At 34.2% G+C, this 26,706-nt stretch overlaps 1 protein-coding gene and 1 pseudogene across 1 annotated transcript in view; one reads left to right on the top strand and one right to left on the bottom strand.

Moving 5' to 3' along the window:
- PIGK (phosphatidylinositol glycan anchor biosynthesis class K) overlaps window positions 1-26,706 on the top strand; it is a 134,965-nt gene that overhangs the window by 23,512 nt on the left and 84,747 nt on the right. The window contains exons 4-8 of the mRNA XM_036859284.1: window positions 14,803-14,938; window positions 16,592-16,703; window positions 18,604-18,700; window positions 20,941-21,058; window positions 21,280-21,390. Coding sequence (XP_036715179.1) covers window positions 14,803-14,938; window positions 16,592-16,703; window positions 18,604-18,700; window positions 20,941-21,058; window positions 21,280-21,390 — 574 coding nt within the window. The remainder of the gene's footprint in view (window positions 1-14,802; window positions 14,939-16,591; window positions 16,704-18,603; window positions 18,701-20,940; window positions 21,059-21,279; window positions 21,391-26,706) is intronic.
- Window positions 1,383-1,881, bottom strand: LOC118900262 (annotated as a pseudogene).

The raw sequence follows: 26,706 nt of genomic DNA, 5'->3' as shown, positions 1-26,706 counted from the left end.
CATAGCTCAAAAGGCATATAAAAATTAGATGTCTGCTCAGTTCACTAGCAGAAACCCACTTCTTTTTTTTAAAAATTAATTTATTAATTTATTTATTTTTGGCTGAGTTGGGTCTTCACTGCTGTGCACAGGCTTTATCTAGTTGCGGCGAGCGGGGACTACTCTTCGTTGCAGTGCTTGGGCTTCTCATTGCGGTGGCTTCTCTTGTTGCGGAGCATGGGCTCAGTAGTTGTGGCTCGCGGGCTCAGTATTTGTGGCGCATGGGCTTAGTTGCTCCGTGGCATGTGGGATCTTCCCAGGGATTGAACCTGTGTCCCCTGCATTGGCAGGCGGACTCTTAACCACTGCGCCACCAGTGACGTCCCCACTTTTTTTTTTTTGAAAGGGAGGTTGGGAAGAGAAGACATAAAAGCACATGTCCAACAAAAATAATAGCTGGTAAACAACTTCCAGTAGGTATGGAAAAATAACAAGAATTTCAAAAATTTTATGACTAAGAATTAGCTACAATAACAAAACATCTTTATCTTTAAAAAATATTTACTAAATTAAAGAGCATATTCTACATATTCTATACAAGATAAAGGCAGTATCTTACTAGAAATATTTAATAGCCCTCTCCTGTTCCTTTTTAGGCTCTTCCTGTTAAGTGGCACACAAAAGTGCAAACATTAGAATAATTGTAAAGCTTTTTTGCTTGGAGATGTTAAAGATATACTTCTATATACAATGTAGATTTTCAAAATGCAGATTTTCCATAACAGCAGAAATGAGATTTATGGAAAGATATTAAATAACACCATATGACTTGGTAAAAAATTTAACAAAAATCAATGGTTATGCAAACCTGATATATACTGGTATGAATGTGGGCAAATGTAAATGTAAAGTGAGCAAGGAAATAACTATATAGGCCCTGCTTTCAATGTAAGAAATGACTGAAGCAGTAAACCACATAAGATCTAGAGTATTCTTAGTTCCTAGGGTTTTAGTTCTATATGATACTAAAAAATATACAAGTGTTACACTGGATATTTTGGTACCTAATCTTTCTAAATTTCTTATGCATTGAAAAGATTCTAGCCTGGGAATAGATTTTAAGACATAACTCAGTACTGCATGAGTTCAGGAATTGGAACAAATGATAAACAAATTTGAAATGCTGAACAGCAAGAATCTTTTGCTAAGTGTCCAAATACGTTGATCGTAACCTAAACATAGAAGTTCTGTCAAGCAGGTAAACTGGTAAAATTGCTTTTCAATACTCCTGTAAAAGCTTCATTAGACTTGTTCACTGAGCCAACTTCTTGGCTAATAAGTGCAACAAATTAGGTCCTGTTTGAAGTTCTACTTCCAAGACAACAGCATCAGACACCTCAGTTTTATTGACCGTTGAAGTCTTTGCAGCACAAACATATTTGAGAATGATACTTCTCTAAGTACAAAAGTTGCTTGATGTTAAAATCTCCATGCTGCTTTTGTTTTCTGATCTGTACTGCATCTTCCTGTTTCATTCCGCCTTCTATTAATGCTAGGGCAACAAGCAGTGGAGCTGTTCCAAGGCTTGCAACACGGTGAACAGCAGTATAGTAACCAGGTTCTTCGTAAAACTTGATTTCACAAGACATAACTAGCCATCACCAGTAAGGTTGGATGGTGGTGCACCTTCATGAAAAGACCAGTCAAGAACATGGATGCCTTCTTTTTCCGTAAGAGCAGTGTCGTACATTGCTTTACATACTCTCACTATTGTGGTATTCCATATTTCTTAAGTTTCTCAGTAACTTTGTTCAAGGTGTCTTTGGTTGGATTGTGTATAATAATAAAAATCATGTTTTTGTATGTGCCTTCAACGGGAGTTGGGCAGTTCATGCAAGACATGTTAATTTAGTCAGAAAATACTTATTAGGGCTATGAAAGAATTAAACAAATTGAATACAGAAATGATGTAAAGAAACTTCAGCTCATTCCAGTTGAAATTCTCAGTGCTTTGAGTAAGAAGTTGGGAATAATGGGGAATGAGATGAACCTCCTAAGAAGAAGAAAGTCTTCAATCCTGTAATACTGAGCAACAGAGAGGAAGTGTTTTGAGGCTCACCCTGTCTAGGTCAGAACTGGAAAATGCTCTGTGGATTTCAGTTCAACACTTCTGTGTCCAGGTAACTGCTCTTATGCGGCTTCTTGGTGGAGGTGGTAGTGAATTTCTACAGCTCTCATGTCCTCATAAAGGTCATAATGTGCTTGGCAGTAATCTTCACTGACCTTCAGAAACTCCGTAAATGTGTGATGACAGAAAGGATTATGTTTACTCATTGAAAACTGTGGCCGAATCATGCAGTGGATACCAAAGTGGCAGCGACACAGGCAGCTGCGGCTGCAGCTGCAGGGCGGGGCTCCGTGGTGATTGGTTGCAGGGTGGAGACAGTGCAGGTGTTGACAGAGGCAGCAGGCAGGTATTGGGTTTTGAAAAATAGTTGAAATCAGAACGTTCCATTCCCCAAGCATTCTTTGTCTGATTTTATTGTAATTAAAAGAAGACTTTGGGAATATTTTTCAGGTTTTTTAAAGGTGAAAACAGACTTAAAATCTGTAGCTCTAAAATTAAATGATTTGCTTATTTAAAGTTTTAAAAATATTTGTAATGAAGTTTAAAGGATAAATTTCATTGAGTCATGAAAAATGGAAATACTGAAATGAGATTCTTATGAGGAAAGTGATGTCCCCTTAATATTTGTTGATGCGAGTATAGAAATTATTACAGATTTTCTTTTAGCTCTGCTCACTATTTATTTGGGAGTGAAAGTGGAGTGAAAGGCAATGTATTCCATTCTGCCAAAGAATGTAGTAGTGGGTGGAAAGTGTGTGGGCTTTGAAATCAAATCTCATCTCTTCTGCTTACTAGTCATGCAGCTTTGGGCAAGTGATCTGCCCTCACTGAATTTCCTTATCTTTAGAATGGAGACAATAATAGTCTTCACGGGATTGTTGTGATTTAGTGAGAATTAAGTATCTGAAAAGACTGCAGCACAATGCCTGTCACACAGTAAACTCAACAAATATTTGCTTCCATCATCTTATCATCTTACCTTGTTTCCATTTTTCCATAACTTCTAATCTTATTTTTTTATAATCTTATTGAAATATGAAATCCAAATTTGATAATTTGGGTAAAATAGTAGGTGTACAATTTAATATGGAATGGTTAAATCAAATTCATGTCAATTTAACACCATTATAATGCTTTAAAAATTATTGAATTATATTTAATTGAGATTTATTATTATCTTCCAGTTAATTATCCTTTTATTTTGTCTGTCATAGTCTCCATTAATATTTTTCCTCTTTAATTTTTGTCTTAGTTGACTTTTTGATCGAATTGAAGAACAGAAGTGGTAGTAAAATACTCTTCACTATCCGTGTTGTGTCTCTGTATTTTATTCTTTGCCAAATAGATTTTTAAAAACTGATATAAGTGATACCTCAGAAGCATAGCCATCCAAGTCTTCTTAAAGAAAAGAATATCTAAACTTAATTCTATAAGAATATCTTTCTTATTGCCCAGAGAAAATAAGAGGACCTTTTCATTTACTTATTATTCGAGATTAGAAATGTACCAGAAAAGGCTTATTAATGATGTTTACATATATTTTTCACGCAAAATGTGCAGTTCAGGCATTGTGGTCTAGTCCTAGGAAACTGTTTATAGCATCCTAGTGAGGTTATATATAGACTGCTAAAATCTTCTACTGATGTTAAGCAAGATTCCAAGATACTTGTCATAAAAGTAGATGAGTTGGGGAGACTGATTAAGTCAGTACAGATCATTACTGGAAAAATAACAAAAGTAAAATTTTTGTTAAACATGAGAATACGTGAAAGATTGCGTATATTGATTTACATTATGATGGATTGTATACAATATATCAAGATTTTAAAAATTGTATCCTATGTCTTTTGACAAAAGTAGGTTATACTAGATCAGTGGATGCAACATTCTTTTTTTTTCTTTTATTAACTTTATTAACTGAATGTTGCCAGTGAATTTAAAATGTTATTTTTTCTGAACAACTAAATACAGAACTCAATACCTTTAATTGTTCTTCAAATTAACTGGATTTGATCCAGTACTTTAACTTTTACAAACTACTTCATAACACTCTACTCAGGTTATTTCTGTTTCATTAGTATGTCACTTATTGCACAAAGCTTAATATTATGCTTTATTTATTTACCACACATTCCTCTGATAAAAACAGAAAAATAATTTCTAGAGGGAAAGGTAAGGTAAGAAAGTTTTATCTAATATTGATGACCTATTTTTCTAGGAAACCATTAGCATCTAATGCTATTACAGCTAGAATTTAAAAACAAATTTAGTGGACCCCAATAAATGCACCTTTGGGTCATGCCAATCTTATTATTATGCACATTTTACACTGAATTTAACCATTCACTAGGAAACCAAAATGGAAACTTCTGAGTACAAGCAGTTTTTTAGCTTTTCCTTATTACTAACTCATTGTTATTGTTATTAGCAATAGTAATATTAGTACACCTTTTCAAATACACCAATTTTATAAATTTGTAAAAAAAGCCTTTTAGTTTTCTCTTTTAAAATTTGGAACACCATCTACCCCCAGTTTCCTACATATATGCCTTTTAAAATATTTTGCCAGTTATTTTCCCCTAACTAGAGCTTATTTTCTTTCTTCCTTTTTTTAAATTAACATCTTTATTGGTGTATAATTGCTTTACAATGTTGTGTTAGTTTCTGCTGTATAACAGAGTGAATCAGCTATATGTATACATATATCCCCATATCCCCTCCCTCTTGCGTCTCCCTCCCACCCTCCCTATCCCACCCCTCTAGGTGGTCACAAAACACTGAGCTGATCTCCCTGTGCTATACAGCTGCTTCCCACTAGCTATCTGTTTTACATTCGGTAGTGTATATATGTCAGTGCTACTCTCTCACTTCGTCACAGCTTACCCTTCCCCCTCCTTGAGTCCTCAAGTCCATTCTCTATGTCTGCATCTTTATTCCTGTCCTGCCCCTAGGTTCTTCAGAACCATTTTTTTTTTTTAGATTCCAGACATATGTGTTAGCATACGGTATTTGTTTTTCTCTTTCTGTCTTACTTCACTCTGTATGAGAGTCTCTAGATCCACACACCTCACTACAAATAACTGAATTTCGTTTCTTTTTATGGCTGAGTAACATTCCATTGTATATATGTGCCACATCTTCTTTATCCATTCATCTGTTGATGGACACTTAGGTTGCCTCCATGTCCTGGCTATTGTAAAAAGAGCTGCAATGAACATTGTGGTAATGACTCTTTTTGAATTATGGTTTCCTTAGGGTATATGCCCAGTGGTGGGATTGCTGGGTCATATGGTAGTTCTATTTTGAGTTTTTTAAGGAACCTCCATACTGTTCTCCATAGTGGCTGTATCAATTTACATTCCCACCAACAGTGCAAGAGGGTTCCCTTTTCTCCACACCCTCTCCAGCATTTATTGTTTCTAGATTTTTTGATGGTGGCCATTCTGACTGGTGTGAGGTGCTACCTCATTGTAGTTTTGATTTGCATTTCACTAATGGTTAGTGATGTTGAGCATTCTTTCATGTGTTTGTTGGCAATCTGTATATCTCCTTTGGAGAAATGTCTATTTAGGTCTTCTGCCCATTTTTGGATTGGGTTGTTTGTTTTTTTTGATATTGAGCTGCACGAGCTGCTTGTAAATTTTGGAGATTAATCCTTTGTCAGTTGCTTCATTTGCAAATATTTTCTCCCATTCTGAAGGTTGTCTTTTGGTCTTGTTTATGGTTTCCTTTGCTGTGCAAAAGCTTTTAAGTTTCATTAGGTCCCATTTGTTTATTTGTGTTTTTATTTCCATTTCTCTAGGAGCTGGGTCGAAAAGGATCTTGCTGTGATGTATGTCATAGAGTGTTCTGCCTATGTTTTCCTCTAAGAGTTTGATAGTGTCTGGCCTTACACTTAGGTCTTTAATCCATTTTGAGTTTATTTTTGTGTATGGCATTAGGGAGTGTTCTAATTTCATTCTTTTACATGTAGCTGTCCAGTTTTCCCAGCACCACTTATTGAAGAGGCTGTCTTTTCTCCATTGTATATTCTTGCCTCCTTTATCAAAAATACGGTGACCATATGTGCATGGGTTTATCTCTGGGCTTTCTCTCCTGTTCCATTGATCTATATTTCTGTTTTTGTGCCAGTACCATATTGTCTTGATTACTGTAGCTTTGTAGTATAGTCTGAAGTCAAGGAGCCTGATTCCTCCAGCTCCGTTTTTCCTTCTCAAGATTGCTTTGGCTATTTGGGATCTTTTGTGTTTCCATACAAATTGTGAAACTTTTTGTTCTAGTTCTGTGAAAAATGCCATTGGTAGTTTGATAGGGATTGCATTGAATCTGTAGATTGCTTTGGGTAGTATAATCATTTTCACAATGTTGATTCTTCCAATCCAAGGACATGGTATATCTCTCCATCTGTTTGTATCATCTTTAATTTCTTTCATCAGTGTCTTATAGTTTTCTGCATACAGGTCTTTTGTCTCCTTAGGTAGGTTTATTCCTAAGTATTTTATTCTTTTTGTTGCAGTGGTAAATGGGAGTTTTCCTTAATTTCTCTTTCAGATTTTTCATTGTTAGTGTACTGGAATGCAAGAGATTTCTGTGCATTAATTTTGTATCCTGCTACTTTAGCAGATTCATTGATTAGCTCTAGTAGTTTTCTGGTAGCATCTTTAAGCTTCTCTATGTATAGTATCATGTCATCTGCAAACAGTGACAGCTTACTTGTTTTCCAATTTGATTCCTTTTATTTCTTTTTCTTCCCTGATTGCTGTGCCTAAAACTTCCAAAACCGTGTTGAATAATAGTGGTGAGAGTGGGTAACCTTGTCTTGTTCCTGATCTTAGAGGAAATGGTTTCGGTTTTTCACCATTGAGAACGATGTTCGCTGTGGGTTTGTCATATATAGCCTTTATTATGTTGAGGTAGGTTCCCTCTATGCCTACTTTCTGGAGAGTTTTTATAATAAATGGGTGTTGAATTTTGTCAAAAGCTTTTTCTGCATCTATTGAGATGATTATATGGTTTTTATTCCTTAATTTGGTAATGTGGTGTATCCCATTGATTGATTTGCGTATATTGAAGATTCCTTGCATTCCTGGGATAAACCCCACTTGATCATGGTGTATGATCCTTTTAATGTGCTGTTGGATTCTGTTTGCTAGTCTTTTGTTGAGGATACTGCATCTATGTTCATCAGTGATATTGGCCTGTAGTTTTCCATCTTGTTTAATGTGTCATTTAAAGCTTGTGTTTCCTTATTTATTTTCATTTTGGATGATCTGTCCATTGGTGAAAGTGGGGTATTAAAGTCCTGTATTATTACTGTGTTACTGTCAATTTCTGCTTTTATGGTTATTGGCATTTGCCTTATGTATTGAGGTGCTCCTCTGTTGGTTGCATAAATATTTACAATTGTTATATCTTCCTCTTGGATTGATCCTTGATCATTATGTAGTGTCCTTCTTTGTCTCTTGTAATAGTCTTTATTTTAAAGTCTATTTTGTCTGATATGAGAATTGCTACTCCAGCTTTCATTTGATTTCCACTTGCATGGAGTATCTTTTTCCATCCCCTCACTTTCACTCTGTATGTGTCCCTAGGTCTAAAGTGGGTCTTTTGTAGACAGCATATATATGGGTCTTGTTTTCGTATCCATTCAGCCAGTCTGTGTCTTTTGGGTGGAACATTTAATCCATTTATATTTAAGGTAACTATTGATATGTATGTTCCTATTACCATTATCTTAATCGTTTTGGGTTTGTTTTTGTAGGTCTTTTCCTTCTCTTGTGTTTCCTGCCCAGAGAAGTTCCTTTAGCATTTATTATAAAGTTGGTTTGGTGGTGCTGAATTCTCTTAACTTTTGCTTGTCTGTAAAGGTTTTAATTTCTCCGTCAAATCTGAATGAGATCCTTGCTGGGTAGAGTAATCTTGGTTGTAGGTTTTTCCCTTTCATCACTTTAAATATGTCCTGCCACTCCCTTCTGGTTTGCAGAGTTTCTGCTGAGAAATCAGCTGTTAACCTTATGGGGATTCCCTTGTATGTTATTTGTTGCTTTTCCCTTGCTGCCTTTGATATTTTTTCTTTGTATTTAATTTTTGATAGTTTGATTAATATGTGTCTTGGAGTGTTTTTTCTTGGATTTATCCTGTATGGGACTCTCTGTGCTTCCTGGATTTGATTGACTATTTCCTTTTCCATGTTAGGGAAGTTTTCGACTATAATCTCTTCAAATATTTCCTCAGACCCTTTCTTTTTCTCTTCTTCTTCTGGGACCCCCATAATTCGAGTGTTGCTGTGTTTAATGTTGTCCCAGAGACTGTCCTCAATTCTTTTCATTCTTTTTTCTTTATTCTGCTCTGCGGTAGTTATTTCCACTATTTTATCTTCTAGGTCACTTATCTGTTCTTCTGCCTCAGTTATTCTGCTACTGATTCCTTCTAGAGAATTTTTAATTTCATTTATTGTGTTGTTCATCATTGTTTGTCGCCTCTTTAGTTCTTCTAGGTCCTTTTAAACGTTTCTTGTATTTTCTGCATTCTATTTCCAACATTTTGGATCATCTTTACTATCATTACTCTGAATTCTTTTTCAGGTAGACTGCCTATTTCCTCTTCATTTGTTTGGTCTGGTGGGTTTTTACCTTGCTCCTTCATCTGCTGTGTGTTTCTCTGTCTTCTCATTTTGCTTAACTTATTGTTTGGGGGTCTGTTTTTCGCAGGCTGCATGTTCGTAGTTCCTGTTGTTTTCGTGTCTGCACCCAGTGGCTGAGGTTGGTTCAGTGGTTTGTGTAGGCTTCCTGGTGGAGGGGACTGGTGCCTGTGTTCCTGTGGGTGGGGCTGGATCTTGTCTTACTGATGGGCAGGGCTGTGTCCAGTTGTGTGTTTTGGAGTGTCTGTGACCTTATTATAATTTAAGGCAGCCTCTCTGCTAATGGGTGGGGTTGTGTTCCTGTCTTGCTAGTTGTTTGGCACGGGGTGTCCAGCACTGGAGCTTGCTGGCATTGGGTGGAGCTGGGTCTTAGCTTTGAGACAGGGATGTCTGGGAGAGCTCTCACCGATTGATATTATGTGGGGCTGAGAGGTCTCTGGTGGTCCAGTGTCCTGAATTCTGCTCTCCCACCTCAGAAGCTCAGGCCTGATCCCAGGCCGGAACACCAATACCCTGTCAGCCACATGGTAATCATTCTTTCCAGTGGTGGACCAACAGTGAGACAGGGAGAGTGGTTTGTCCAAGCTAAAATCCAGCTGGAGGAGGTCATGGAGAGGACATAATGGCTGGTTGAACAGAGAGGCGGACCCAGGCAATTCCGCGACTTGACTGTTGAGTTAGTGGAGGCACATTCCCCACAGCAACATTTGTTATTTTGACCATTTCTGTGAGCCATCCAAAATGTTAGAGAAATATAATAACTTGTAGTTTTGCTAATATAATGCACAGATTTGAATTTCAAGCCTTGAAGCTGGTGTGCTTGACTAAGTCAGTAAACTAAATAGTTAGTGGGAAGGTGAGCAATGGAAAACAGGAAGAAAGAGATGGAAAACTTGTCTACACAATACTAATTTTAGCTCTGACAAGAAAAGGGAAGGAGTGGATGGGGCATCTCTGCTGCTCACCTCCTCCTCCATTATAGGAAGAGTGCTTAATATTGGGTAGTGTTTGGAAGCAGAGATTAAAGCAGTCAAGACTTAGGTGTAGGCTATAGGTTCAGGTGCAGATGACTGAGAGTGAAAATGGCAGGCTTGGTGGCTGAAAAGACCTTGGTGAGAGAAGGGCCAGTAGCAGGATGTAATCCCAATGCCTTTCTGTAAGAAGAGAGTCAGGGGCTTTAGAGAATTGATTGGAGAATGTCTAGAACATTAGCCTCTGTATCTCTTTGATGTTCTGTTCTCTGATTTTTGCATTTAAGTGGACATTTAAATTTTTCAGTTAAACCTTACTACGTTTAAAGGAGAAATTACATACCCTAGTGCTGTTCTTCAGTTTAAGAGTTTGCTATGATCTCTGGGTGGTTCCATTTAGAATTTCAAGGGCCTATTTTATGTTAGTTATTTGCCATAAATATTGAACAGCAATAATGAGTGCATGCATTTAACTTAATTATCTGAGTTGATTAAATTATCAATATAAAACAAAACACACCATTAAATTCTTTCAAATGCCAGTTCACATAGTTTCAGGGTAATGCAGAATTATTAAAAGCAAAGGTTCATGTCACACCAATTGGGTTTGACTTCAAACTCCACTACTTACTAGCTGTGTGACCTGGGACATGTTACTTAACTTCTTTGTGCCTCAGTTTCATAACCTGTAAAACAGGTATGATAATAATATGTATCTTGGAAATAATGTATGAGATAATGCCTGTAATGTGCTTATTTTATTAGTGCAGTGCTAGAGATATACCAAGTGCTCAATAAATGTTATTTATTATTGTATTTTACTAAACCCCATGTGACTTACATATATGAGCTACCTAGCTCAACCCTTAGGTAACATGTCTGTTGCTGTTGAGTTCCTGTCTCTGCAGTGCAGTTTTTTGAGTTTTATTTCTAATAATATAAGGGCAGAATACCTGGTATCATATAGTCTTATAATGCCAAATATTTAAAATTTGGCAAATTGAAAGTAATTCAGAAAGTCTTGATGGTCCAACACCTGTGGCTAGCATATTTATTATGATTAGTTTTGCAGAGCATTGGTGGCGAGATTTGTTAACTTGGCAATTCCTCAAGACATGGAAGAAAAGGAAGAAGAAAAGCCAAAAGTAAATTACTCTGCCATCAAGCTAACAATTATATAACAGAATTTGTTGAATTTGCTTGGTCCAGTAGTCATTAGATTGCTGCAGAAGAGGTAACCCACAGAGCATTCTGAATAATTTATGTCAGGAAAAAAAAGTAACACTTATGAGCAGAAACTCAGAGATTTAAGAGAGCATCAAAGATCTCTGTGATCCTCAAATCCCCAGTTGCTTTAATTTCAACTACTATTCTAGATTGGGATGATGATATTATTGAAGATAAGCTTGGTGTAGGTTGCTAAAGATGCTCTAAAGTAGTATTATCTGATAGGTAGCGTGGTTAAAGAATGTATAGCAATTTTAAGTGAATGGTTTAAAAATGTTTTCACCAATACAGTAATTTATTTAAATTTCATTTAGTGAAAAATTTTTATTATGGTAATACCAGCCTGTTATAAATGAAAAGTTATGCTTTTTGAAATGTCATACTCTAATGGTCTAGAGCAGTGAAAGATTATTTATCTATTTAAAATTTTTTTTTTTTTTTTTTACTCATTGGTTACTGGTTCCTGACTGGGCCAAGGAAGAATTTCAGGGAGGAGGGTAAAGAATGGCCGAGCAGCCCTGATACAGGGCTTACCTGTTCCTTCAATGTTAGACAAACATAATAATGGGAAAGTATTTATTTCAGACCATTTTCCACTCACATATGTTTCTAGAATTGGGTTTCATGCCTTCTTTTTTGAGAGGTTTTAAAATTTCTTTTTCATTTTGATGATCTTTAAAATCTATTTAAGCATGATCTATTTAAGGTATTCTATTAGATCAGACACCAAATAGTGGTAAGGGAAGAAAATATTAGCAGTTTCTTTATGTTTCTTTTTTTTAACCTATAAAAGAATGAAGTTGTGCTTCACTAATATTTATTATATATATTTGAAATAGCAAATACATATGACTTTCAAATTAGTAGATATATATATATACATGTGTGTCCTCACATTTTTTTTAACTAACAGGAGTGAGTGTATGATTTAAACAATGTGGAAACTACTTATATAAATAACCACTGTATTTGTTTCAAACCCAGTTTGAACTTTATACAATTTCAGTGCTCACCTTTTGGTTTTGTGCTGAGAGAAGGCCATACCATATGCTTTGTTGTGTGATGTAGGTTTTGCTGGGCCTTGAATAAAGTGTGAGAGTTGAGTCATCACACATGGTACTATAGGATTGCCAAAGTGTAAGAATATCATATTCTTCTATCAATTGGATATATTTGAGGGATTTTTGTCTTAATTTTAATAAGGTAACAAAGCAACTTGCTATCGTTATTTATAGGAATGTAGTAGTGTGTCTTCAATGTAGATTTTTTTTTGTCTTGATTCTAGCAGTGATTGTTTTGATACCCACTCAGTGAAGACTTAAATAACTGCTGTGATGCTAACCTGATATTCAGGTGAAAAAGGCACTTTAAGGAGATAACAAGTTAGATCTCATGATAACTGGTGTTCAAAGAGTGTTTGTTGGCAAAAGTCTTAGTTAAATATAAGATCTGATTATCCTGAACAGTAAAGAGAGCATGGAAATTATGAATGGCATTATGTGCAACATACTTTTGTGAACAGATGTGTTCTATATCATCAAATTATATTGTAGTATGGATGTCAAAATATAGAAAAAAATGAAGTGTAGAACCAGGCCTGAAGTTAACCTCTTTCTCCTGTTAAATACAACAGCAGTCATTTAATTTCAGCAAAATAACATCATCCTTCAAATGGAATTAATGTTCTTAGAATATTATTAGTTTAGTAGCTTTATTAGAATCTACTTTATAATTTTGTATTTATTTTTAGTTTTGTAAGAAATGTAAGCCTAAGGAGTTTATTTTCATGTATATATTTAAGTATCATTTTACAAATAATTTTATCCTTGGGCCAGGTGAGAGTTTTTTTTTTCTCCAGAAAAGAGTTCTGAACATTTCTTAACTTTCAGAAACAGTGCATTAGAATATGTGGTTGAATTTCTAAACCTTTGAAAATTCAGTCTGTTTTCTGTCTTGTTTTTTATTTATTATCTACAGATATAATGAATATTTTTTATGATATATTGATTATGTTAACCAAAGGTTATAGTACTTATATTGAAACTCAAAATTATCCATAGGAAAGTATTGATTGAATTTATAATTTTAAGCTGAAGTGACTACTTCTTTATGAAATTGACATTGTATAGATATTAAGTAATCATTTCATTTCAAGGAAAGAAATTAACCAACCAAAAACATGACCTAAAGGAATATTTTTATTTTTATATTGAGATTTATAGGTCAGTTCATTCTTGTTTAATAGTGGCTTATAACAGAAAAGATATGATTGATAATAACTTAATATAAATCATTTTAAGTTATTAAAATGAGAAGATATATTTTCCATTTTAAGAGGAATAACTTTCACCATTCTGTGAGTATGAATCAGTAACAGCTGAAGATCTGATCTTTGAATGTGGCAGGGTTGGAACCCTTTCAAAATAGAAACCTAGCCAATTTTCAAGAAAAATCACAGTGTTTCAGTTCTGAACTTTAATGTATTTGGACGATATGCAGCAGAACATTTTCTTCTTGCTATCTCTTGCCAAACTAATTACATATGCCACATTATTTTTTCCCTTATGTTTGGGAAGCTCAAGTATATGGTAGAATAAAGAATTGCCTGATTCATGTTCACCAGTTTTAATGGAAAGATCAAGATGAGAAGCATTTAAGAGAGACTTTGTAATTTTCTCTCAAAGAAAATAAAAGCAAAAATGAAAATGTTTCATTCACTCAATGAATGTTTATTGAATACCTACTATATGCCAGGCTCTATTACTAAGCCTGAGTGATACAGTGGTGAACAGGACAGATAAAAGTCCCTGCCCTCAGAGAAATGCTCATATTCTAATGGGGGGGGGGTGGGAGAAGATGGGGATTTCAGATTCGTAAATGACCTATAGAAAAACAAACTTGAAGTGAGAATAGAGTACCTTAGCTGAGATTTGAATGATATGAAGATTTGGGAGGAGAGAAGTCTAAATTTGGTCAGTAGCCCCTGAATTGGGAAAGGCTTGGCATATTCCTGGAACAGTATGGAAGTAGCATAGTGAACATGGGTGCTAGGGTCTGTAGTTAGAGAGACAGACAGAGACCACATTGAGCCTTTTAGACCATGTAAGGAGTTTCTGTTTTCCTCTAATTACAATGGGGAGTTCTTGAACGGTTTTAAGTGAGAAAGTTTAGTGATTTGACTTGTTTAAGGAAGGTCACTCTGGTGGCTCTAAGGGGAATGAACCATGGGAGGGTGAGAGTGGAAGTGGGAAGCCAGGTGGGAGCTAATCCAGCACCTAGTCCAGCATCATCTAGAGATGATGGTTGCTGGTGTCAGGGAGATGGAGTGGAGCCAGTGAAGAATGACTGCATTGGAGATGTGTTCCTGTGGTACAGTGATTGCACTTGTTGATGGATTGCATGTTTTCATACTTAAGCATATGAGATTCTGAAAAGTAGATTCTTTGGAATATCATAGTTTAACTCAGTAAGTCTTGAGAGTTTCAAATGTTACTAAAATTAAAAAAAAATGTTTTGGGAGGACAGTGTAGCTCCTTCATCTTAGCTTCCTTTTGCTATATGGCATAAAGTATACTCTGTTGGGAAAAAAATTTAAGCTGGTTACTTTCAAGTTCTGCGGATAAGTTCATGACAGATTGTTCTAATTTCTCTACTTTAAAACTTATACTACATAAAGATATGAAAAAAATAATTAAAGCTCTTTTAAATATGTCCTCAATAATTATTTTGAGTTATTTTTAATAAATAAAGAAAGAATGAAGATAATTACCATATTATATAAATAGAATATATTTGTTTTTACCTTTCTGGTTTTATTTAAATAGTACACTATATTTACTGAAATTTTTTTTTCCTAGTCACATTGTTCTGATGCTTGCAGATGATATGGCATGCAACCCTAGAAATCCTAAACCAGCTACAGTGTTTAGTCACAAGAATATGGAATTAAATGTGTATGGCGATGATGTGGAAGTGGATTATAGAAGTTATGAGGTAAATTGTTTAGTTGAGCAACATTTTTGAAATGTTTTCACTTTTAAGCTCTAAAATAGTGGTAGAATAAAATAATCTTATTCTTTTTCTTTAAACTTTGTATATGATTATCACTGAAACCTTGCTATAATTCTGTTTCTGGAGTTCATATTAAGGAAACAATATATGAGTAAAACTATCACAGCATGACTATTTCATATATGTATCTAGGATAGAGCAACTTTATCTTGGCTTCTATATTAGAGTATTTTATTAAGGTTTAATATATCAACATTCTTTTATAGTAAGTGTATTCTTTGTTTTTCATATTTGCTCTAAAATTTCAAGTTTTGTATTTTTAGTAAGTATATTGTGAAAATATTAAAGTGACTAACACTACTTAGAGGTAATCACTTTTAATATGCTTCCAGTGTTTTTAGCATGCATGATTAAAAATAAAAATGTAAATTTGAAAAAATGGCATTATACTATATTTTCTCCCTTTGAAACTTCATTTTAAATTTAATAGATTGTATGTTTAAAATTTGAAGTCTTCCTTGATGAAGTCTTCCTCAATAATCCTTTCCCTTTTACCAAGTCTACCAAAAGTAAGACACAATTTCCCATGTTCCCAGACCTGTTTTGAAGCAATTTAAAAAGAATATCTTTTCCCAGGCTGTAAGCTGCTTGAGGACATGGCCTGTATCTTATGTATCTTACACCTAGAGAGTTCCTGTAGCCCTCTGAAGGCACTCAAAAATGTTTGTTCAACAGTTAAATGTTTATGAATGTTGGACTTTTTCTTGTTTATTTAGTCATTGTAAAATGTAGACCAAATACTTCCCTTTCTTGTTAGCCAACAAGAAGTCCTGTTACAGAAAAACACTTAGCATTTTTCTGTCTTCCGGGAAAAATGTAAACCAAATAGCTTACACACACACACACTTACATACTCATGATCTAGGGAAAAGTCGAACAAGAAAGCTGGATTGATTTTCTGCTTTTTAAATTTAGATCTGTATAGTATAACTTCAAATTAGCATTATACTCCCAAGACCCTAAATATCTTTCAAACGATCCCAGATGTCCAGAAATTCCTGGTTGGGAAATCTGGTTTACAGTGTTATGAATTTTTCACATGTTAAAGATACCCCTAATGAAATTTAAGTAACAAAATGCATTAAAAAATCAAAGATGCATAATTTGGGAATTATTTATGGATCTATCCTTATGATTTTGTTTTTATAATTTATTATGGACCTATCTTTCATTGTTAATCTAGAATTGACTGAGTAGTTGCACATATTAATTGCAATAGTTATAATGTTGTTGAATTTATTTATGTTTCTATATTTTGTATCTTCCCAAAGAATTGCCTGTGAAGACAATACTTTGTATAGTATTTGAACTTTTAAATGTATAATTAACCTATTTTTCCCCAAGGTAGTTTTTATTTGTTAGTTTTTAGTATTTTGTAAAAAATGGAAATAAAGTTAGTTTGAGGTATACATTTAAATAAATATATTTTAATTGAGTTATATTTCTCTTTAGGTTTTATTTTCAGTTTATGCTGAGTAATACATAGAGAAAGAAGAAGGAATGTTTTTGAAAGTAAAAAACAATTATCAGGTTTCCCTCAATTCTATTTCATCTGATTTTTCACTTTTTTTTCAGGTAACTGTGGAAAATTTTTTACGGGTATTAACTGGGAGGATTCCATCTAGTACGCCTCGGTCAAAACGTCTTCTTTCTGATGATAGGAGTAATATTCTTATTTATATGACAGGTAATTTCATAATTTAGATATTTAATGATAGCATATGTTGCAACTCTTTTCAAAAAGGAATTTGCATGGAAAGAAATTTAAACATCTTAAATTATTTTTGGTTCAAGTAGTTTGATAGTTTGTTATGAAGTTCTCTTTTCTCATAATGTATAACAACTTGAAATGATATTTGAAAACAGTGTATTACTCATCAACTGATGATAAAACAGGTGCAGAATGATTCTTAGATGTCATACAGCATGACAGTGACCCCTACTTAGTGGTCTTCTTTTCTTTATCATGTTGCATTTATTTACAGCTTTTAAAATACAATCAATTTATAAACTTTCTAAATTAAGCCAGCAGAGTTAATGAAGTCAGGAAAATTTTCATTTTAGTTTATCTGACGTTTACAAGAAATTTTCAAGCTTTTGTGGCAAATAGGATGAAGTACAGTCTTGTAGCTTGGCTTTATTTGATGTACTAAACAAAAGGTTTTACAACATTTTTTTCTGAGTCTGTTGGTCCTCTTTCAGGATAGCTCCAGGTATGGGAGAAATTCCAGTATCTAAGATGGAACTGACAAACCATGGCCCTTGGAAGGGCTACTGTTTTGGAAGTAAAGTTTTATTAGAACACAGTTGTAACCATTTGTTTTATGTATTGTCTGTGGCTGCTTTTACATTACAGTGGCAGAGTCCAGGAGTTGTAACAGAGACCATATGGCTCACAAGTCTAAAACATTTACCACCTGGCCCTTTACAGAAAAAGTTTGCCAACCTGTGTAAGAGAACGGGAAGGTTGATAATTATGATAATATGATAATAAAAATGGTAATAGCTAATATTTGTTGAGACTTACTATACATCACGCAGTATTCTTAATCATTGTGTATATTAGTTCATTTCATCCTCACAACAATCTAAAGATTTAGGTGCCGATTTTCAGGGCTGTCATATATGGTTGTGTGGGTTGTGCACTGCACATAAGTGTCTGGCTTGAGTGGTGAGTGGGAGCTGAGATCTAGTATATGCTTACACTTACTCAGCTGTGTGCCCTGCTATAAAGTTGTGTCTAATGGGAGAGAGAAATATTCCTCTTCCCTTAACCCACCCTAAGGCATAACCACTAACCACTTTTGAGCTTACAGGACTGCTTATATTCAGTGGGAGCACTGATATACACAGATTTTTCTACTTTGTTACCCAGCGGGAAGTACCTTTTTAAAATCTGCACAAAGGACCTATATAGGCACGCTAATGATGGCCTTACTGATACATTTCTTACTTTATATCTGAGGAAACTGAGGCATAGAAAGGTTAAGTTACTTGCCTAAAATAACACAGTCATTAAGTAGTAAAGCTAGCATTTGTATCCAGGCAGATTGGCTCTATCATGCATTCTAAATGTCATAATCTTTTGGTCAACTCTCATGGGACAGTGGTTGATGATTGTGAACACATCAAGTTTTAGGTGAGAACTACACTTCCTATTGATATAGCATTTCAAGTATATACTGTGAATAGTGCTAGCTTACCATGGGACTAGCTAGTGTCTTCAACTCCTTTCTCACCAAAAATGTTTGCCTGGTATTTGAGAAATTTTTATCTATGGGAACTCATTTCTGACATAATAATGGAGCCAGTGAAAAAAGTATAAATGTGCTTTTCTAAAACTGAATAATAGAAAATCTCTTAAATATATATTATATCTACTATTTTTTACATAGTCTATCATTATTCTCTTTAATTGGTATAGCAGAAAATTAAATTTATTTGTTTTTACAGTACTTTTTATTTTAGAGTATAAAATAACAAGTGATATTAAAATATTGCCATGAATGAAGTGAATGTTTATATCTGGATGTGTGCAGTTTGCATTAAAAAAGTGTCTGTTTGATCTTTCTGACTCTTCCTATAAGGACATGGTGGAAATGGTTTCTTGAAATTTCAAGATTCTGAAGAAATTACCAACATAGAACTTGCAGATGCTTTTGAACAAATGTGGCAAAAAAGACGGTAATTGACAAATGACTACTTTTCATAAGATAAATTATTACCTAATTTTTCCATGGTTAGTAGATTTATAAATCTTATGAGATCTAAACTTATTTTAATAAGTTATTTCTTCTACTCTAGATTTATGTTTGTTATTTCTATTGAACTGAACTATTTTTTATTTTTTTAGCAATTGTACATTACAGCAGTAGTTTTATTATATTTTACAGAAGTATGAACTGAATTCTTTTTAGAAGAAAAATTTGGGTTTCTTAAAGAGCATGGAAAGAAATTCACCTGTTAAGATCATATCTCTTGTTATTTCTCATCCTGTTTGGAGGAAATAAAAGTCCCACCAACCAAGTTCCCCATTATTTAGGGGGATTGTAACATATATTTATTTTTCATCTTGTACTTATTCTTTTTGCACAATCTCGGGCCCTCCATGTGATAGGAATACATTATTTCTTCTTTGGGAAAAAAGATGCTGAAATTAGGATTAGTATAAAATTTGTAGCAACTCACATTAAGGGTGATATATTGTTAGTAATCCGTGGTAAGCACCCTTTTAGTTGAAAGTTGTCATATGAACTTAAGTGAATTTAAAGTAGCAATTGAACTGCTTTTAAATTAATTACCCTCAATAAATACTTATTGCTTACCTTCTAAACATGTGGCACAGAGGGGAATATGATGCTTATTATGCCTTCAAAGTTTTTAAAATCTAGTAGAAAAGAGAAATGTGTATACGACTCTGCTACGAATTAAATATTCTAAATACTGAATTATAGGCATAAGGAGAATGTGTAGAAGTGTTGAAGAGGAAGCTTTTGCTTGGTACTGGTTTTATCTTATTCATAGCTTATATTTACTGAAGGTATACTAGGTGCTGGGCACTATGTTATATAATGTGTTGTTTTGTTTAATTTTAATAACTCCATGAGGCAGATATTGTTGTTATTCCCATTTTTACAAATGTGTAAATTGAGGCACAGATAGATTAAATAACTTGCCAAACTTTATACAGCTCATAAGTACCAGTACTAGAATTCACATCCAAGTGGTCCTGTCCCAGAGCTTACTCTCTTAATTGTTTTACTGTACTGCCTGTCATAACCTTAGATGTTTATGATCCCCAAGGGTATCCACAGATTTTGGTCTCAGAACAAATGTGTCGTATTAATTGTGCCTTCTGTCCCTTGCTTAGATAATATTAAGATTCCATGCTTTCTTTTTAGGTGCAGTGTTAGCTGTTTACTTAGATCCAATGTCTGAGAGAAACCTCTGAGAAAATGTTATTTGCTCCCTGTTTTCACCTTCACCAACTAGGCAGCTAAAATATAGAGCTGATTATGTTATTCTTTCACTTTAAAAAAGCCTTTGATGCCTTCTTCAAACTTATAGGATAAGATCCAAACTTTGTACAGGATACTTTACAGATTGACCCTGCCTTACCTTTTTGAAACGAATTTCTCTCCATTTTACCAAATTAACTCTAAATCCAAGCTACACGATACAATTTCTTTTTCCTAAACATTTATACTTTTTTACATTTAGATGCCTTAATACAGGCTTTTCCTCTGCTGGAATGTGCTGTTCCTTTCTTTGTTAAATAATATAACACTCACCCCTCACTGCCCTTGTCAGACATCACCTTTCCCTGACCTGCCTTTCCTTACAGTTTCCTCTGTTTCTTTCTCTTGCTCTTGGAGCACTTTGACTTTGTTAGACTCTAAGCTCTGTGAGGGCAAGGACTACTGTATCCCCAGCTTAGTGTCAGGCACATTGTAGGCCTTCAGTAAAATTTGTAACACTCATCACATTCTGATTTAGTTATATGTTTATATGTCTGTCTTCCAGTTAGATTTTAAGATCTTTGAGTATGGTGACTAAGTCATATATATATTTTTTCTGAATCTAGCTCAGTTTCTAGGACTGTGTGGGTGCCAGATAAATGTTTTTTGAATTGAACCTTTGTTTGGATTCTGCATCTTGTGGCATAGATAAGGGAGGGGGAAGAAGTTGGGGCAGCCACTTTATGGCACAACTACTGCACTCTATTGAGGTGGTTTCCTTGGACAGGTTATACCTTTAATATTTCTGATATTAAATTTGTATTGGGAATTCTATCAAAAAATCTCAAATTTTTAGCTAATGAAATGACTAAGATATGACTTAAACATCTTAGGGAAGTATTGTAAAATGTTAATGTATGTTTAACAGCATGATTCATGTCAAAGATATTATCACTTTTCTTTCAGCTACAATGAGCTATTGTTTATTATTGATACTTGTCAAGGAGCATCCATGTATGAGAGATTTTATTCTCCTAACATAATGGCTTTAGCTAGTAGCCAAGTGGGAGAAGATTCACTCTCGGTAAGTACATATTTTCTTTCCCATTTGTAAATGGGATTGTCTTTGGAATGTGTAGCTATTTCTAGAATCACTTATATGCTTTATAAATATATCTGTTATTTCTTATTCTTAGACTTCTTTATATCTTAGAAGGAAATTTTGATTACATTTAAAATATTTTGTTGTAATGTAATGATCCTATCTATTAGACATACACTTTTTTTTCCTTTGCTTTTTTATAGCATCAACCTGATCCTGCAATTGGAGTCCATCTTATGGATAGATACACATTTTATGTCTTAGAATTTTTGGAGGAAATTAATCCAGCTAGCCAAACTAATATGAATGATCTTGTAAGTATTTGCTTGATTTGATTATAGCACAATAGCTCTGCTAACCTTAATGTGATAAGTGAAGTCTGTTATTCCTCGACTTCTAGGGTACTCTTCCATATGCTGAATGGTGGCCTTTTAAAGTGTTTTGAATCTCCCGTTACAGTAGTATCTCTTTCTTTACTACAAGAGGTCTAAAACCTTAGCCTAGTTAACTTGCTATTCCTTGAGGTATTTTTCTCTTCTCATTCATTTGCTCATGTTTTTTTCCCTACCAGAAATGTCCTTTTTTAGATTCACATATTGAAATTCTACCTATTCTTTGGGAGTCAAATCAGATCCTACCTCCTCCAGGAGATCTTCCCATAGCCTTCTTGTTGGAATTTATGTAAAATAAGTAAAGCTACTCAGAGCTTTATTTCTTTTTTTTTTTTGTGCCATTTGTCACAGTCTGTCTTTTTTTGGACTTACTAATTGAGTTTAAATGTTTTTCTCACTTAATGGGAAGTTCTTGAAGGAGAGAGACCTCCTCTTACATATTTTTGTGCACCCTACAACTTCTAGTACCATGTTTTGATGTGGCCTGTTGAATTTAGGTCTACTTTTTTTCCTGAATTTTCTGCACTGATTGTCTCTTTTAAAATAAATCTACTTTGAAGTTGCTATCAAAAGTAAGCATAATAAAAAGCTTGAAATAGCAGTTCTAGACTGGATAATTACTGTGAATTAATGACTTTCATTCTTTTTTCATTAATTTATATCTTAATTCATTCACTAATGTTTCTTGAGTTTTTGCTAAGTGACAGGCACTGGCTGTACTCTAGAGATAGAGGCAGATACTGTCCCTGCTTTCATGGAGCTTTGGAATGAATGGGAGGCTGAGTAGATAACTCTAGTATCTAGTATGGACTCTAGTATTTCATAAACCAAGCAGCTTTGTATTGATCTCTTTTATTATATAGAAACCTTTCAGGTAGATTTCTATTTATTAAAGAGGTTCAACTCTAAAATTCTGAAAACCACTGCTTTAAGCTATCAGATTTGATAACATCAAACTACTTACTACATTTTGAAGTTTTGAAAGGGAATAACTGCCAACTAAGAATTCTGTAACCTGCAAGGTTATCATTCAGAATTGAAGGAGCGATTAGGAGTTTTCCAGATAAGCAAAACTAAAAGAGTTCATCACCATTTTACAAGAAATGTTAAAGGGACTTCTCTAAGCTAGAAAGAAAGCTACTAATCAATAATAAGATAACATAATAAATTAAAAATCTCACTGAAAAAGGTAAATAAAAAGGTAGTGGATTAATCATTTATAAAGTCAGTACAAAGGGTAAAAGACAAAAGTCATAAAATTAATTAAAAATACAATACTTAGTTAAGTGATATATAAAATGAAAAGATGTAAAATATGTCATCAAAAATGTGTTGGGGAAGTAAAATATAAAGCTTTGGAATGTGTTTAAAATTAAGTTACTGTCAAAGGAGACCGTTATATATGTAGGATGTTATGTGTGACCTATGGTAACCACAAACAAAAAACTTATAGTAAATACACAAAAGTAAATGAAAAAGGAATTTAAAATAACTGTAAAGAAAACAGTCAAACAACAAGGGAAGAAAGAGAAGAATAAAGGAACAGAGATGACCTACAGAAACAGTGAGAAAACAATTAACAAAATGGCAGTAAGTAAATACCTATCAATAATTACTATAAATGTAAATGGACTAAATTCTCCAATCAAAAGACATAGGGTGGCTGAATGGATTAAAAAAAACAAGACCCTTCTCAATGCTCCTTACAAGACACTCACTTCAAACCTTAAGACACTCACAGTCTGAAAGTGAACAGATGGAAAAAGATATACCATGAAAATGAAAATGAAAAGGAAACTGGGGTAGTAATAGACTTCCAAACAAATACTGTAACAAAAGATGAAGAAGGGCATTGCATAATATAAAGGGGTCAGTCCAACAAGAGGATATAACATTTGTAAACATTTGTGCACCCAACATGGGACCACTTAAATATATAAATCAAATAGTAACAGAAATAAAGGGAGAAATAGACAGCAATACAATAATAGTAGAGGACTTAATACCCCACTTAATATCAATGGATAGATCATCCAGACAGAAAATCAACAAGGAAACATTGACCTTAAAAGACACCTTATATCAGATTGACTAAATAGATACATACAGAACATTCCATCCAAAACAAAAACAGCAAAATACACATTCAAGTGCACATGGAACATTCTGCAGGATAGATCACATGTTAGGCTATGGACCAAGTCTCAGTAAATTTAAGAAGTCTTAATAAGTTTGAGCATATTTTCTGATCACAACAGTATGAAACCAGAAATCAATTATAAAAAGAAAACTGGAAAAAAAACAAAACATGTAGAGACTAAACAACATGCTGTTAAACAATCAGTGGGTTATCAAAGAAATCAAAAAATACCTTGAGACAAATGCAAATGGAAACACAACATTCCGAAATCTTTGGGATGCTGCTAGCGAAAGCAGTTTCTAAGAGGGAAGTTCATATTAATCTGACCTACCTCAAGAAACAAGAAAACTCTTAACCATCTAACTCATTTAAAGGAACTAGAAAAAGAAGAACAAACAAAGCCCGAAGTTAGTAGAAGGAAGGAAATAATAAAGATCAGAGCAGAAATAAATGAAATAACAGCTAAAGAGACAATAGAACAATCAGTGAAACTAAGAGCTGGTTCTTTGAAAGATAAACAAAATTGGCAAATCTTTAGCTAGACAGACTCATCAAGGAAAAAAGAGCCCAAATAAATAAAATCAGAAATGAAGGAGGAGAAATTACAGTCAATATCACAGAAATACAAAAGATCATAAGAGACTATTGTGAACAGTTATATGCCAACAAATTAGACAATCTAGAATTGGATAAATTCCTAGAAACATTCAGTCTTCCAAGACTAAATCATGAGGAATTAGAAAATCTGAATAGACCAATTACTAGTAATGAAATTAAATCAGTAATCCAAAAAAAAAAAAAAAAAGCCAACAAACAAAAGTCCAGGTCTAGGTGGCTTCATAGGTGATTCTGCCAAACATTTAAAGAAGTTAATACCCATCCTTGTCAAATTATTCCAAATAAAATAATACACACTTTGGATAATACACACCACTTATTCAGTTTGAGAAGAAAGAAAGAACACTTCCAAAGTCATTTTATGAGACTAGCATTACCCTGACACCAAAACAAAAGAATTGATGCTACAAAAAAAGAAAATTACTGGCCAATATCCCTGATGAATATAGATGCAAAAATCCTCAACAAAATATTAGCAAACTGAATTCAACAATACATTAAAAGGATCATGCAGCATGATCAAGTGGGATTCATTCCAGGGATGCAAGGTTGGTTTAACACCTGCAAATCAATAATGTGATACACCACATTAACAAAATGACTGATTTAAATCATATGATCATTTCAATAGATGCAGAAAAAAGCATTTGACAATTCAACATCCATTTATGATAAAAACTCCTTACAAAGTTGGCGTAGAGAGAATATACCTCAATATAATAAAGGCCATATATGACAAACTCACAGCTAACATCATACTCAGCAGTGAAAAACTGAGAAAGCTTTTTCCTCTAAGATTAGGAACAATGCAGGGATGCCCACTCTTGCCACTTTTATCCATAGTATTGGAAGTCTTAGCCACAGAAATTAGTCAAGAAAGAAACAAAACTGAGTTATTTGTAGTGAGGTGGATGGACCTAGAGTCTGTCATACAGAGTGAAGTAAGTCAGAAAGAGAAAAACAAATACTGTATGCTAACACATATGTATGGAATCTAAAAAAAAAAGGATGAACCTAGGGGCAGGACAGGAATAAAGACACAGATGTAGAGAATGGACTTGAGGACATGGGGAGGGGGAAGGGTAAGATGGGACGAACAGAGAGTAACATTGACAGATATACACTACCAAATGTAAAATAAATAGCTAGTGGGGAGCAGCTGCATAGCACAGGGAGATCAGCTCGGTGCTTTGCGGCCACCTAGAGGGGTGGGATAAGGAGTGGGGGAGGGAGATGCAAGAGGGAGGGGATATACGTATGCATATAGCTGATTCACTTTGTTATACAGCAGAAACTAACACAACACTGTAAAGCAATTATACGCCAATAAATATGTTAAAAAAAAAAAAAAGAAATTAGTCAGGAAAAGAAATAAAAGGCATCCAAACTGGAAAGGAAGAAGTAGCAAAACTGTCACTATTTGCAGATGGCATAATACAGAAATCCCTAAGACTCTACCAAAAAAACTATTAGAACTAATAATGAATTCAGTTAAGTTGTAGGATAGAAAATTAATATACAAAAATTGGCTGAATTTCTGTACACTAATAATGAACTATCAGAAAGAGAAGTGATGAAAACAATCCCTCTTACAATTGTATCAAAAAGAATAAAATACCTAGAGATGAATTTAACCAAGGAGGTGAAAGACCTGTATTCTGAAAACTCTAAGCATTGATGAAAGAAACTGAAGATGACACAAATAAGTAGAATAAATCCATGCTTCTGATTTAGAAGAATTAATATTGCTAAAATGTCCATATTTTCCAAAGCATTCTACAGATTTCATGTAATCCATATCATAATAATAAAGACATTTTTTAAAATAGAACTAGAACAAATAATCCTAAATTTTGTATGGAAGCACTGAAGACCCCAAATAGCTAAAGCAATCTTGAGAAAGAAGAACAAAGCTGGAGCCCTGATTTCAAACTATGCTACTAAGCTATAGTAATCAAAACAAGTGTGGTACTGGGAGCACCCTTCTAGTTGCTAGATGGGATGCTGCCTGCCCAATTCATGAATCATCTAATAAAGCCAAATACATCTTCAAATTTACTTGGTTGACTTTTATTTTTTAACGGATGGGTGGCAGTGATGAGATTTGAAGTGAACTTGGGATGGCTTTCAAGGAGCAGGAAACACAGGCATGGCACCCTGTGAACCCTTTTCAGTTCACTGTCTTTCTTGCTGTTTCCAAGGGCCATTGGTAAGTTCCTTTTGATTGAGCTCTGTTCTTTTTTTGTTTGAGCTCCTGATCTAATTAGCTTTCCACAGTTCATTGTTTTGAGTGGAAAGCTCCAGTCCCTTGATTCTGTCTCCACATTTGGAACTATGATGGTTTAATATGCACCTCCCCATTTGTTTGGGATCCTTTCCCAGATTCCCTGTTGAGAACTACTAGTTATAGCTGCTGTTCTCCTTTTGCTTGGAATCAGTCCGCAGTCCTCATTCTTTGAGGTCTGCTCGTTCAGTCCTTT

This window comes from Balaenoptera musculus, chromosome 1 (genome assembly GCF_009873245.2).
Source record: "Balaenoptera musculus isolate JJ_BM4_2016_0621 chromosome 1, mBalMus1.pri.v3, whole genome shotgun sequence".
NCBI classification, from domain to species: domain Eukaryota; kingdom Metazoa; phylum Chordata; class Mammalia; order Artiodactyla; family Balaenopteridae; genus Balaenoptera; species Balaenoptera musculus.
Note: the sequence above shows the minus strand (reverse complement) of the source record. Positions and strands in the feature narration are given on the sequence as shown.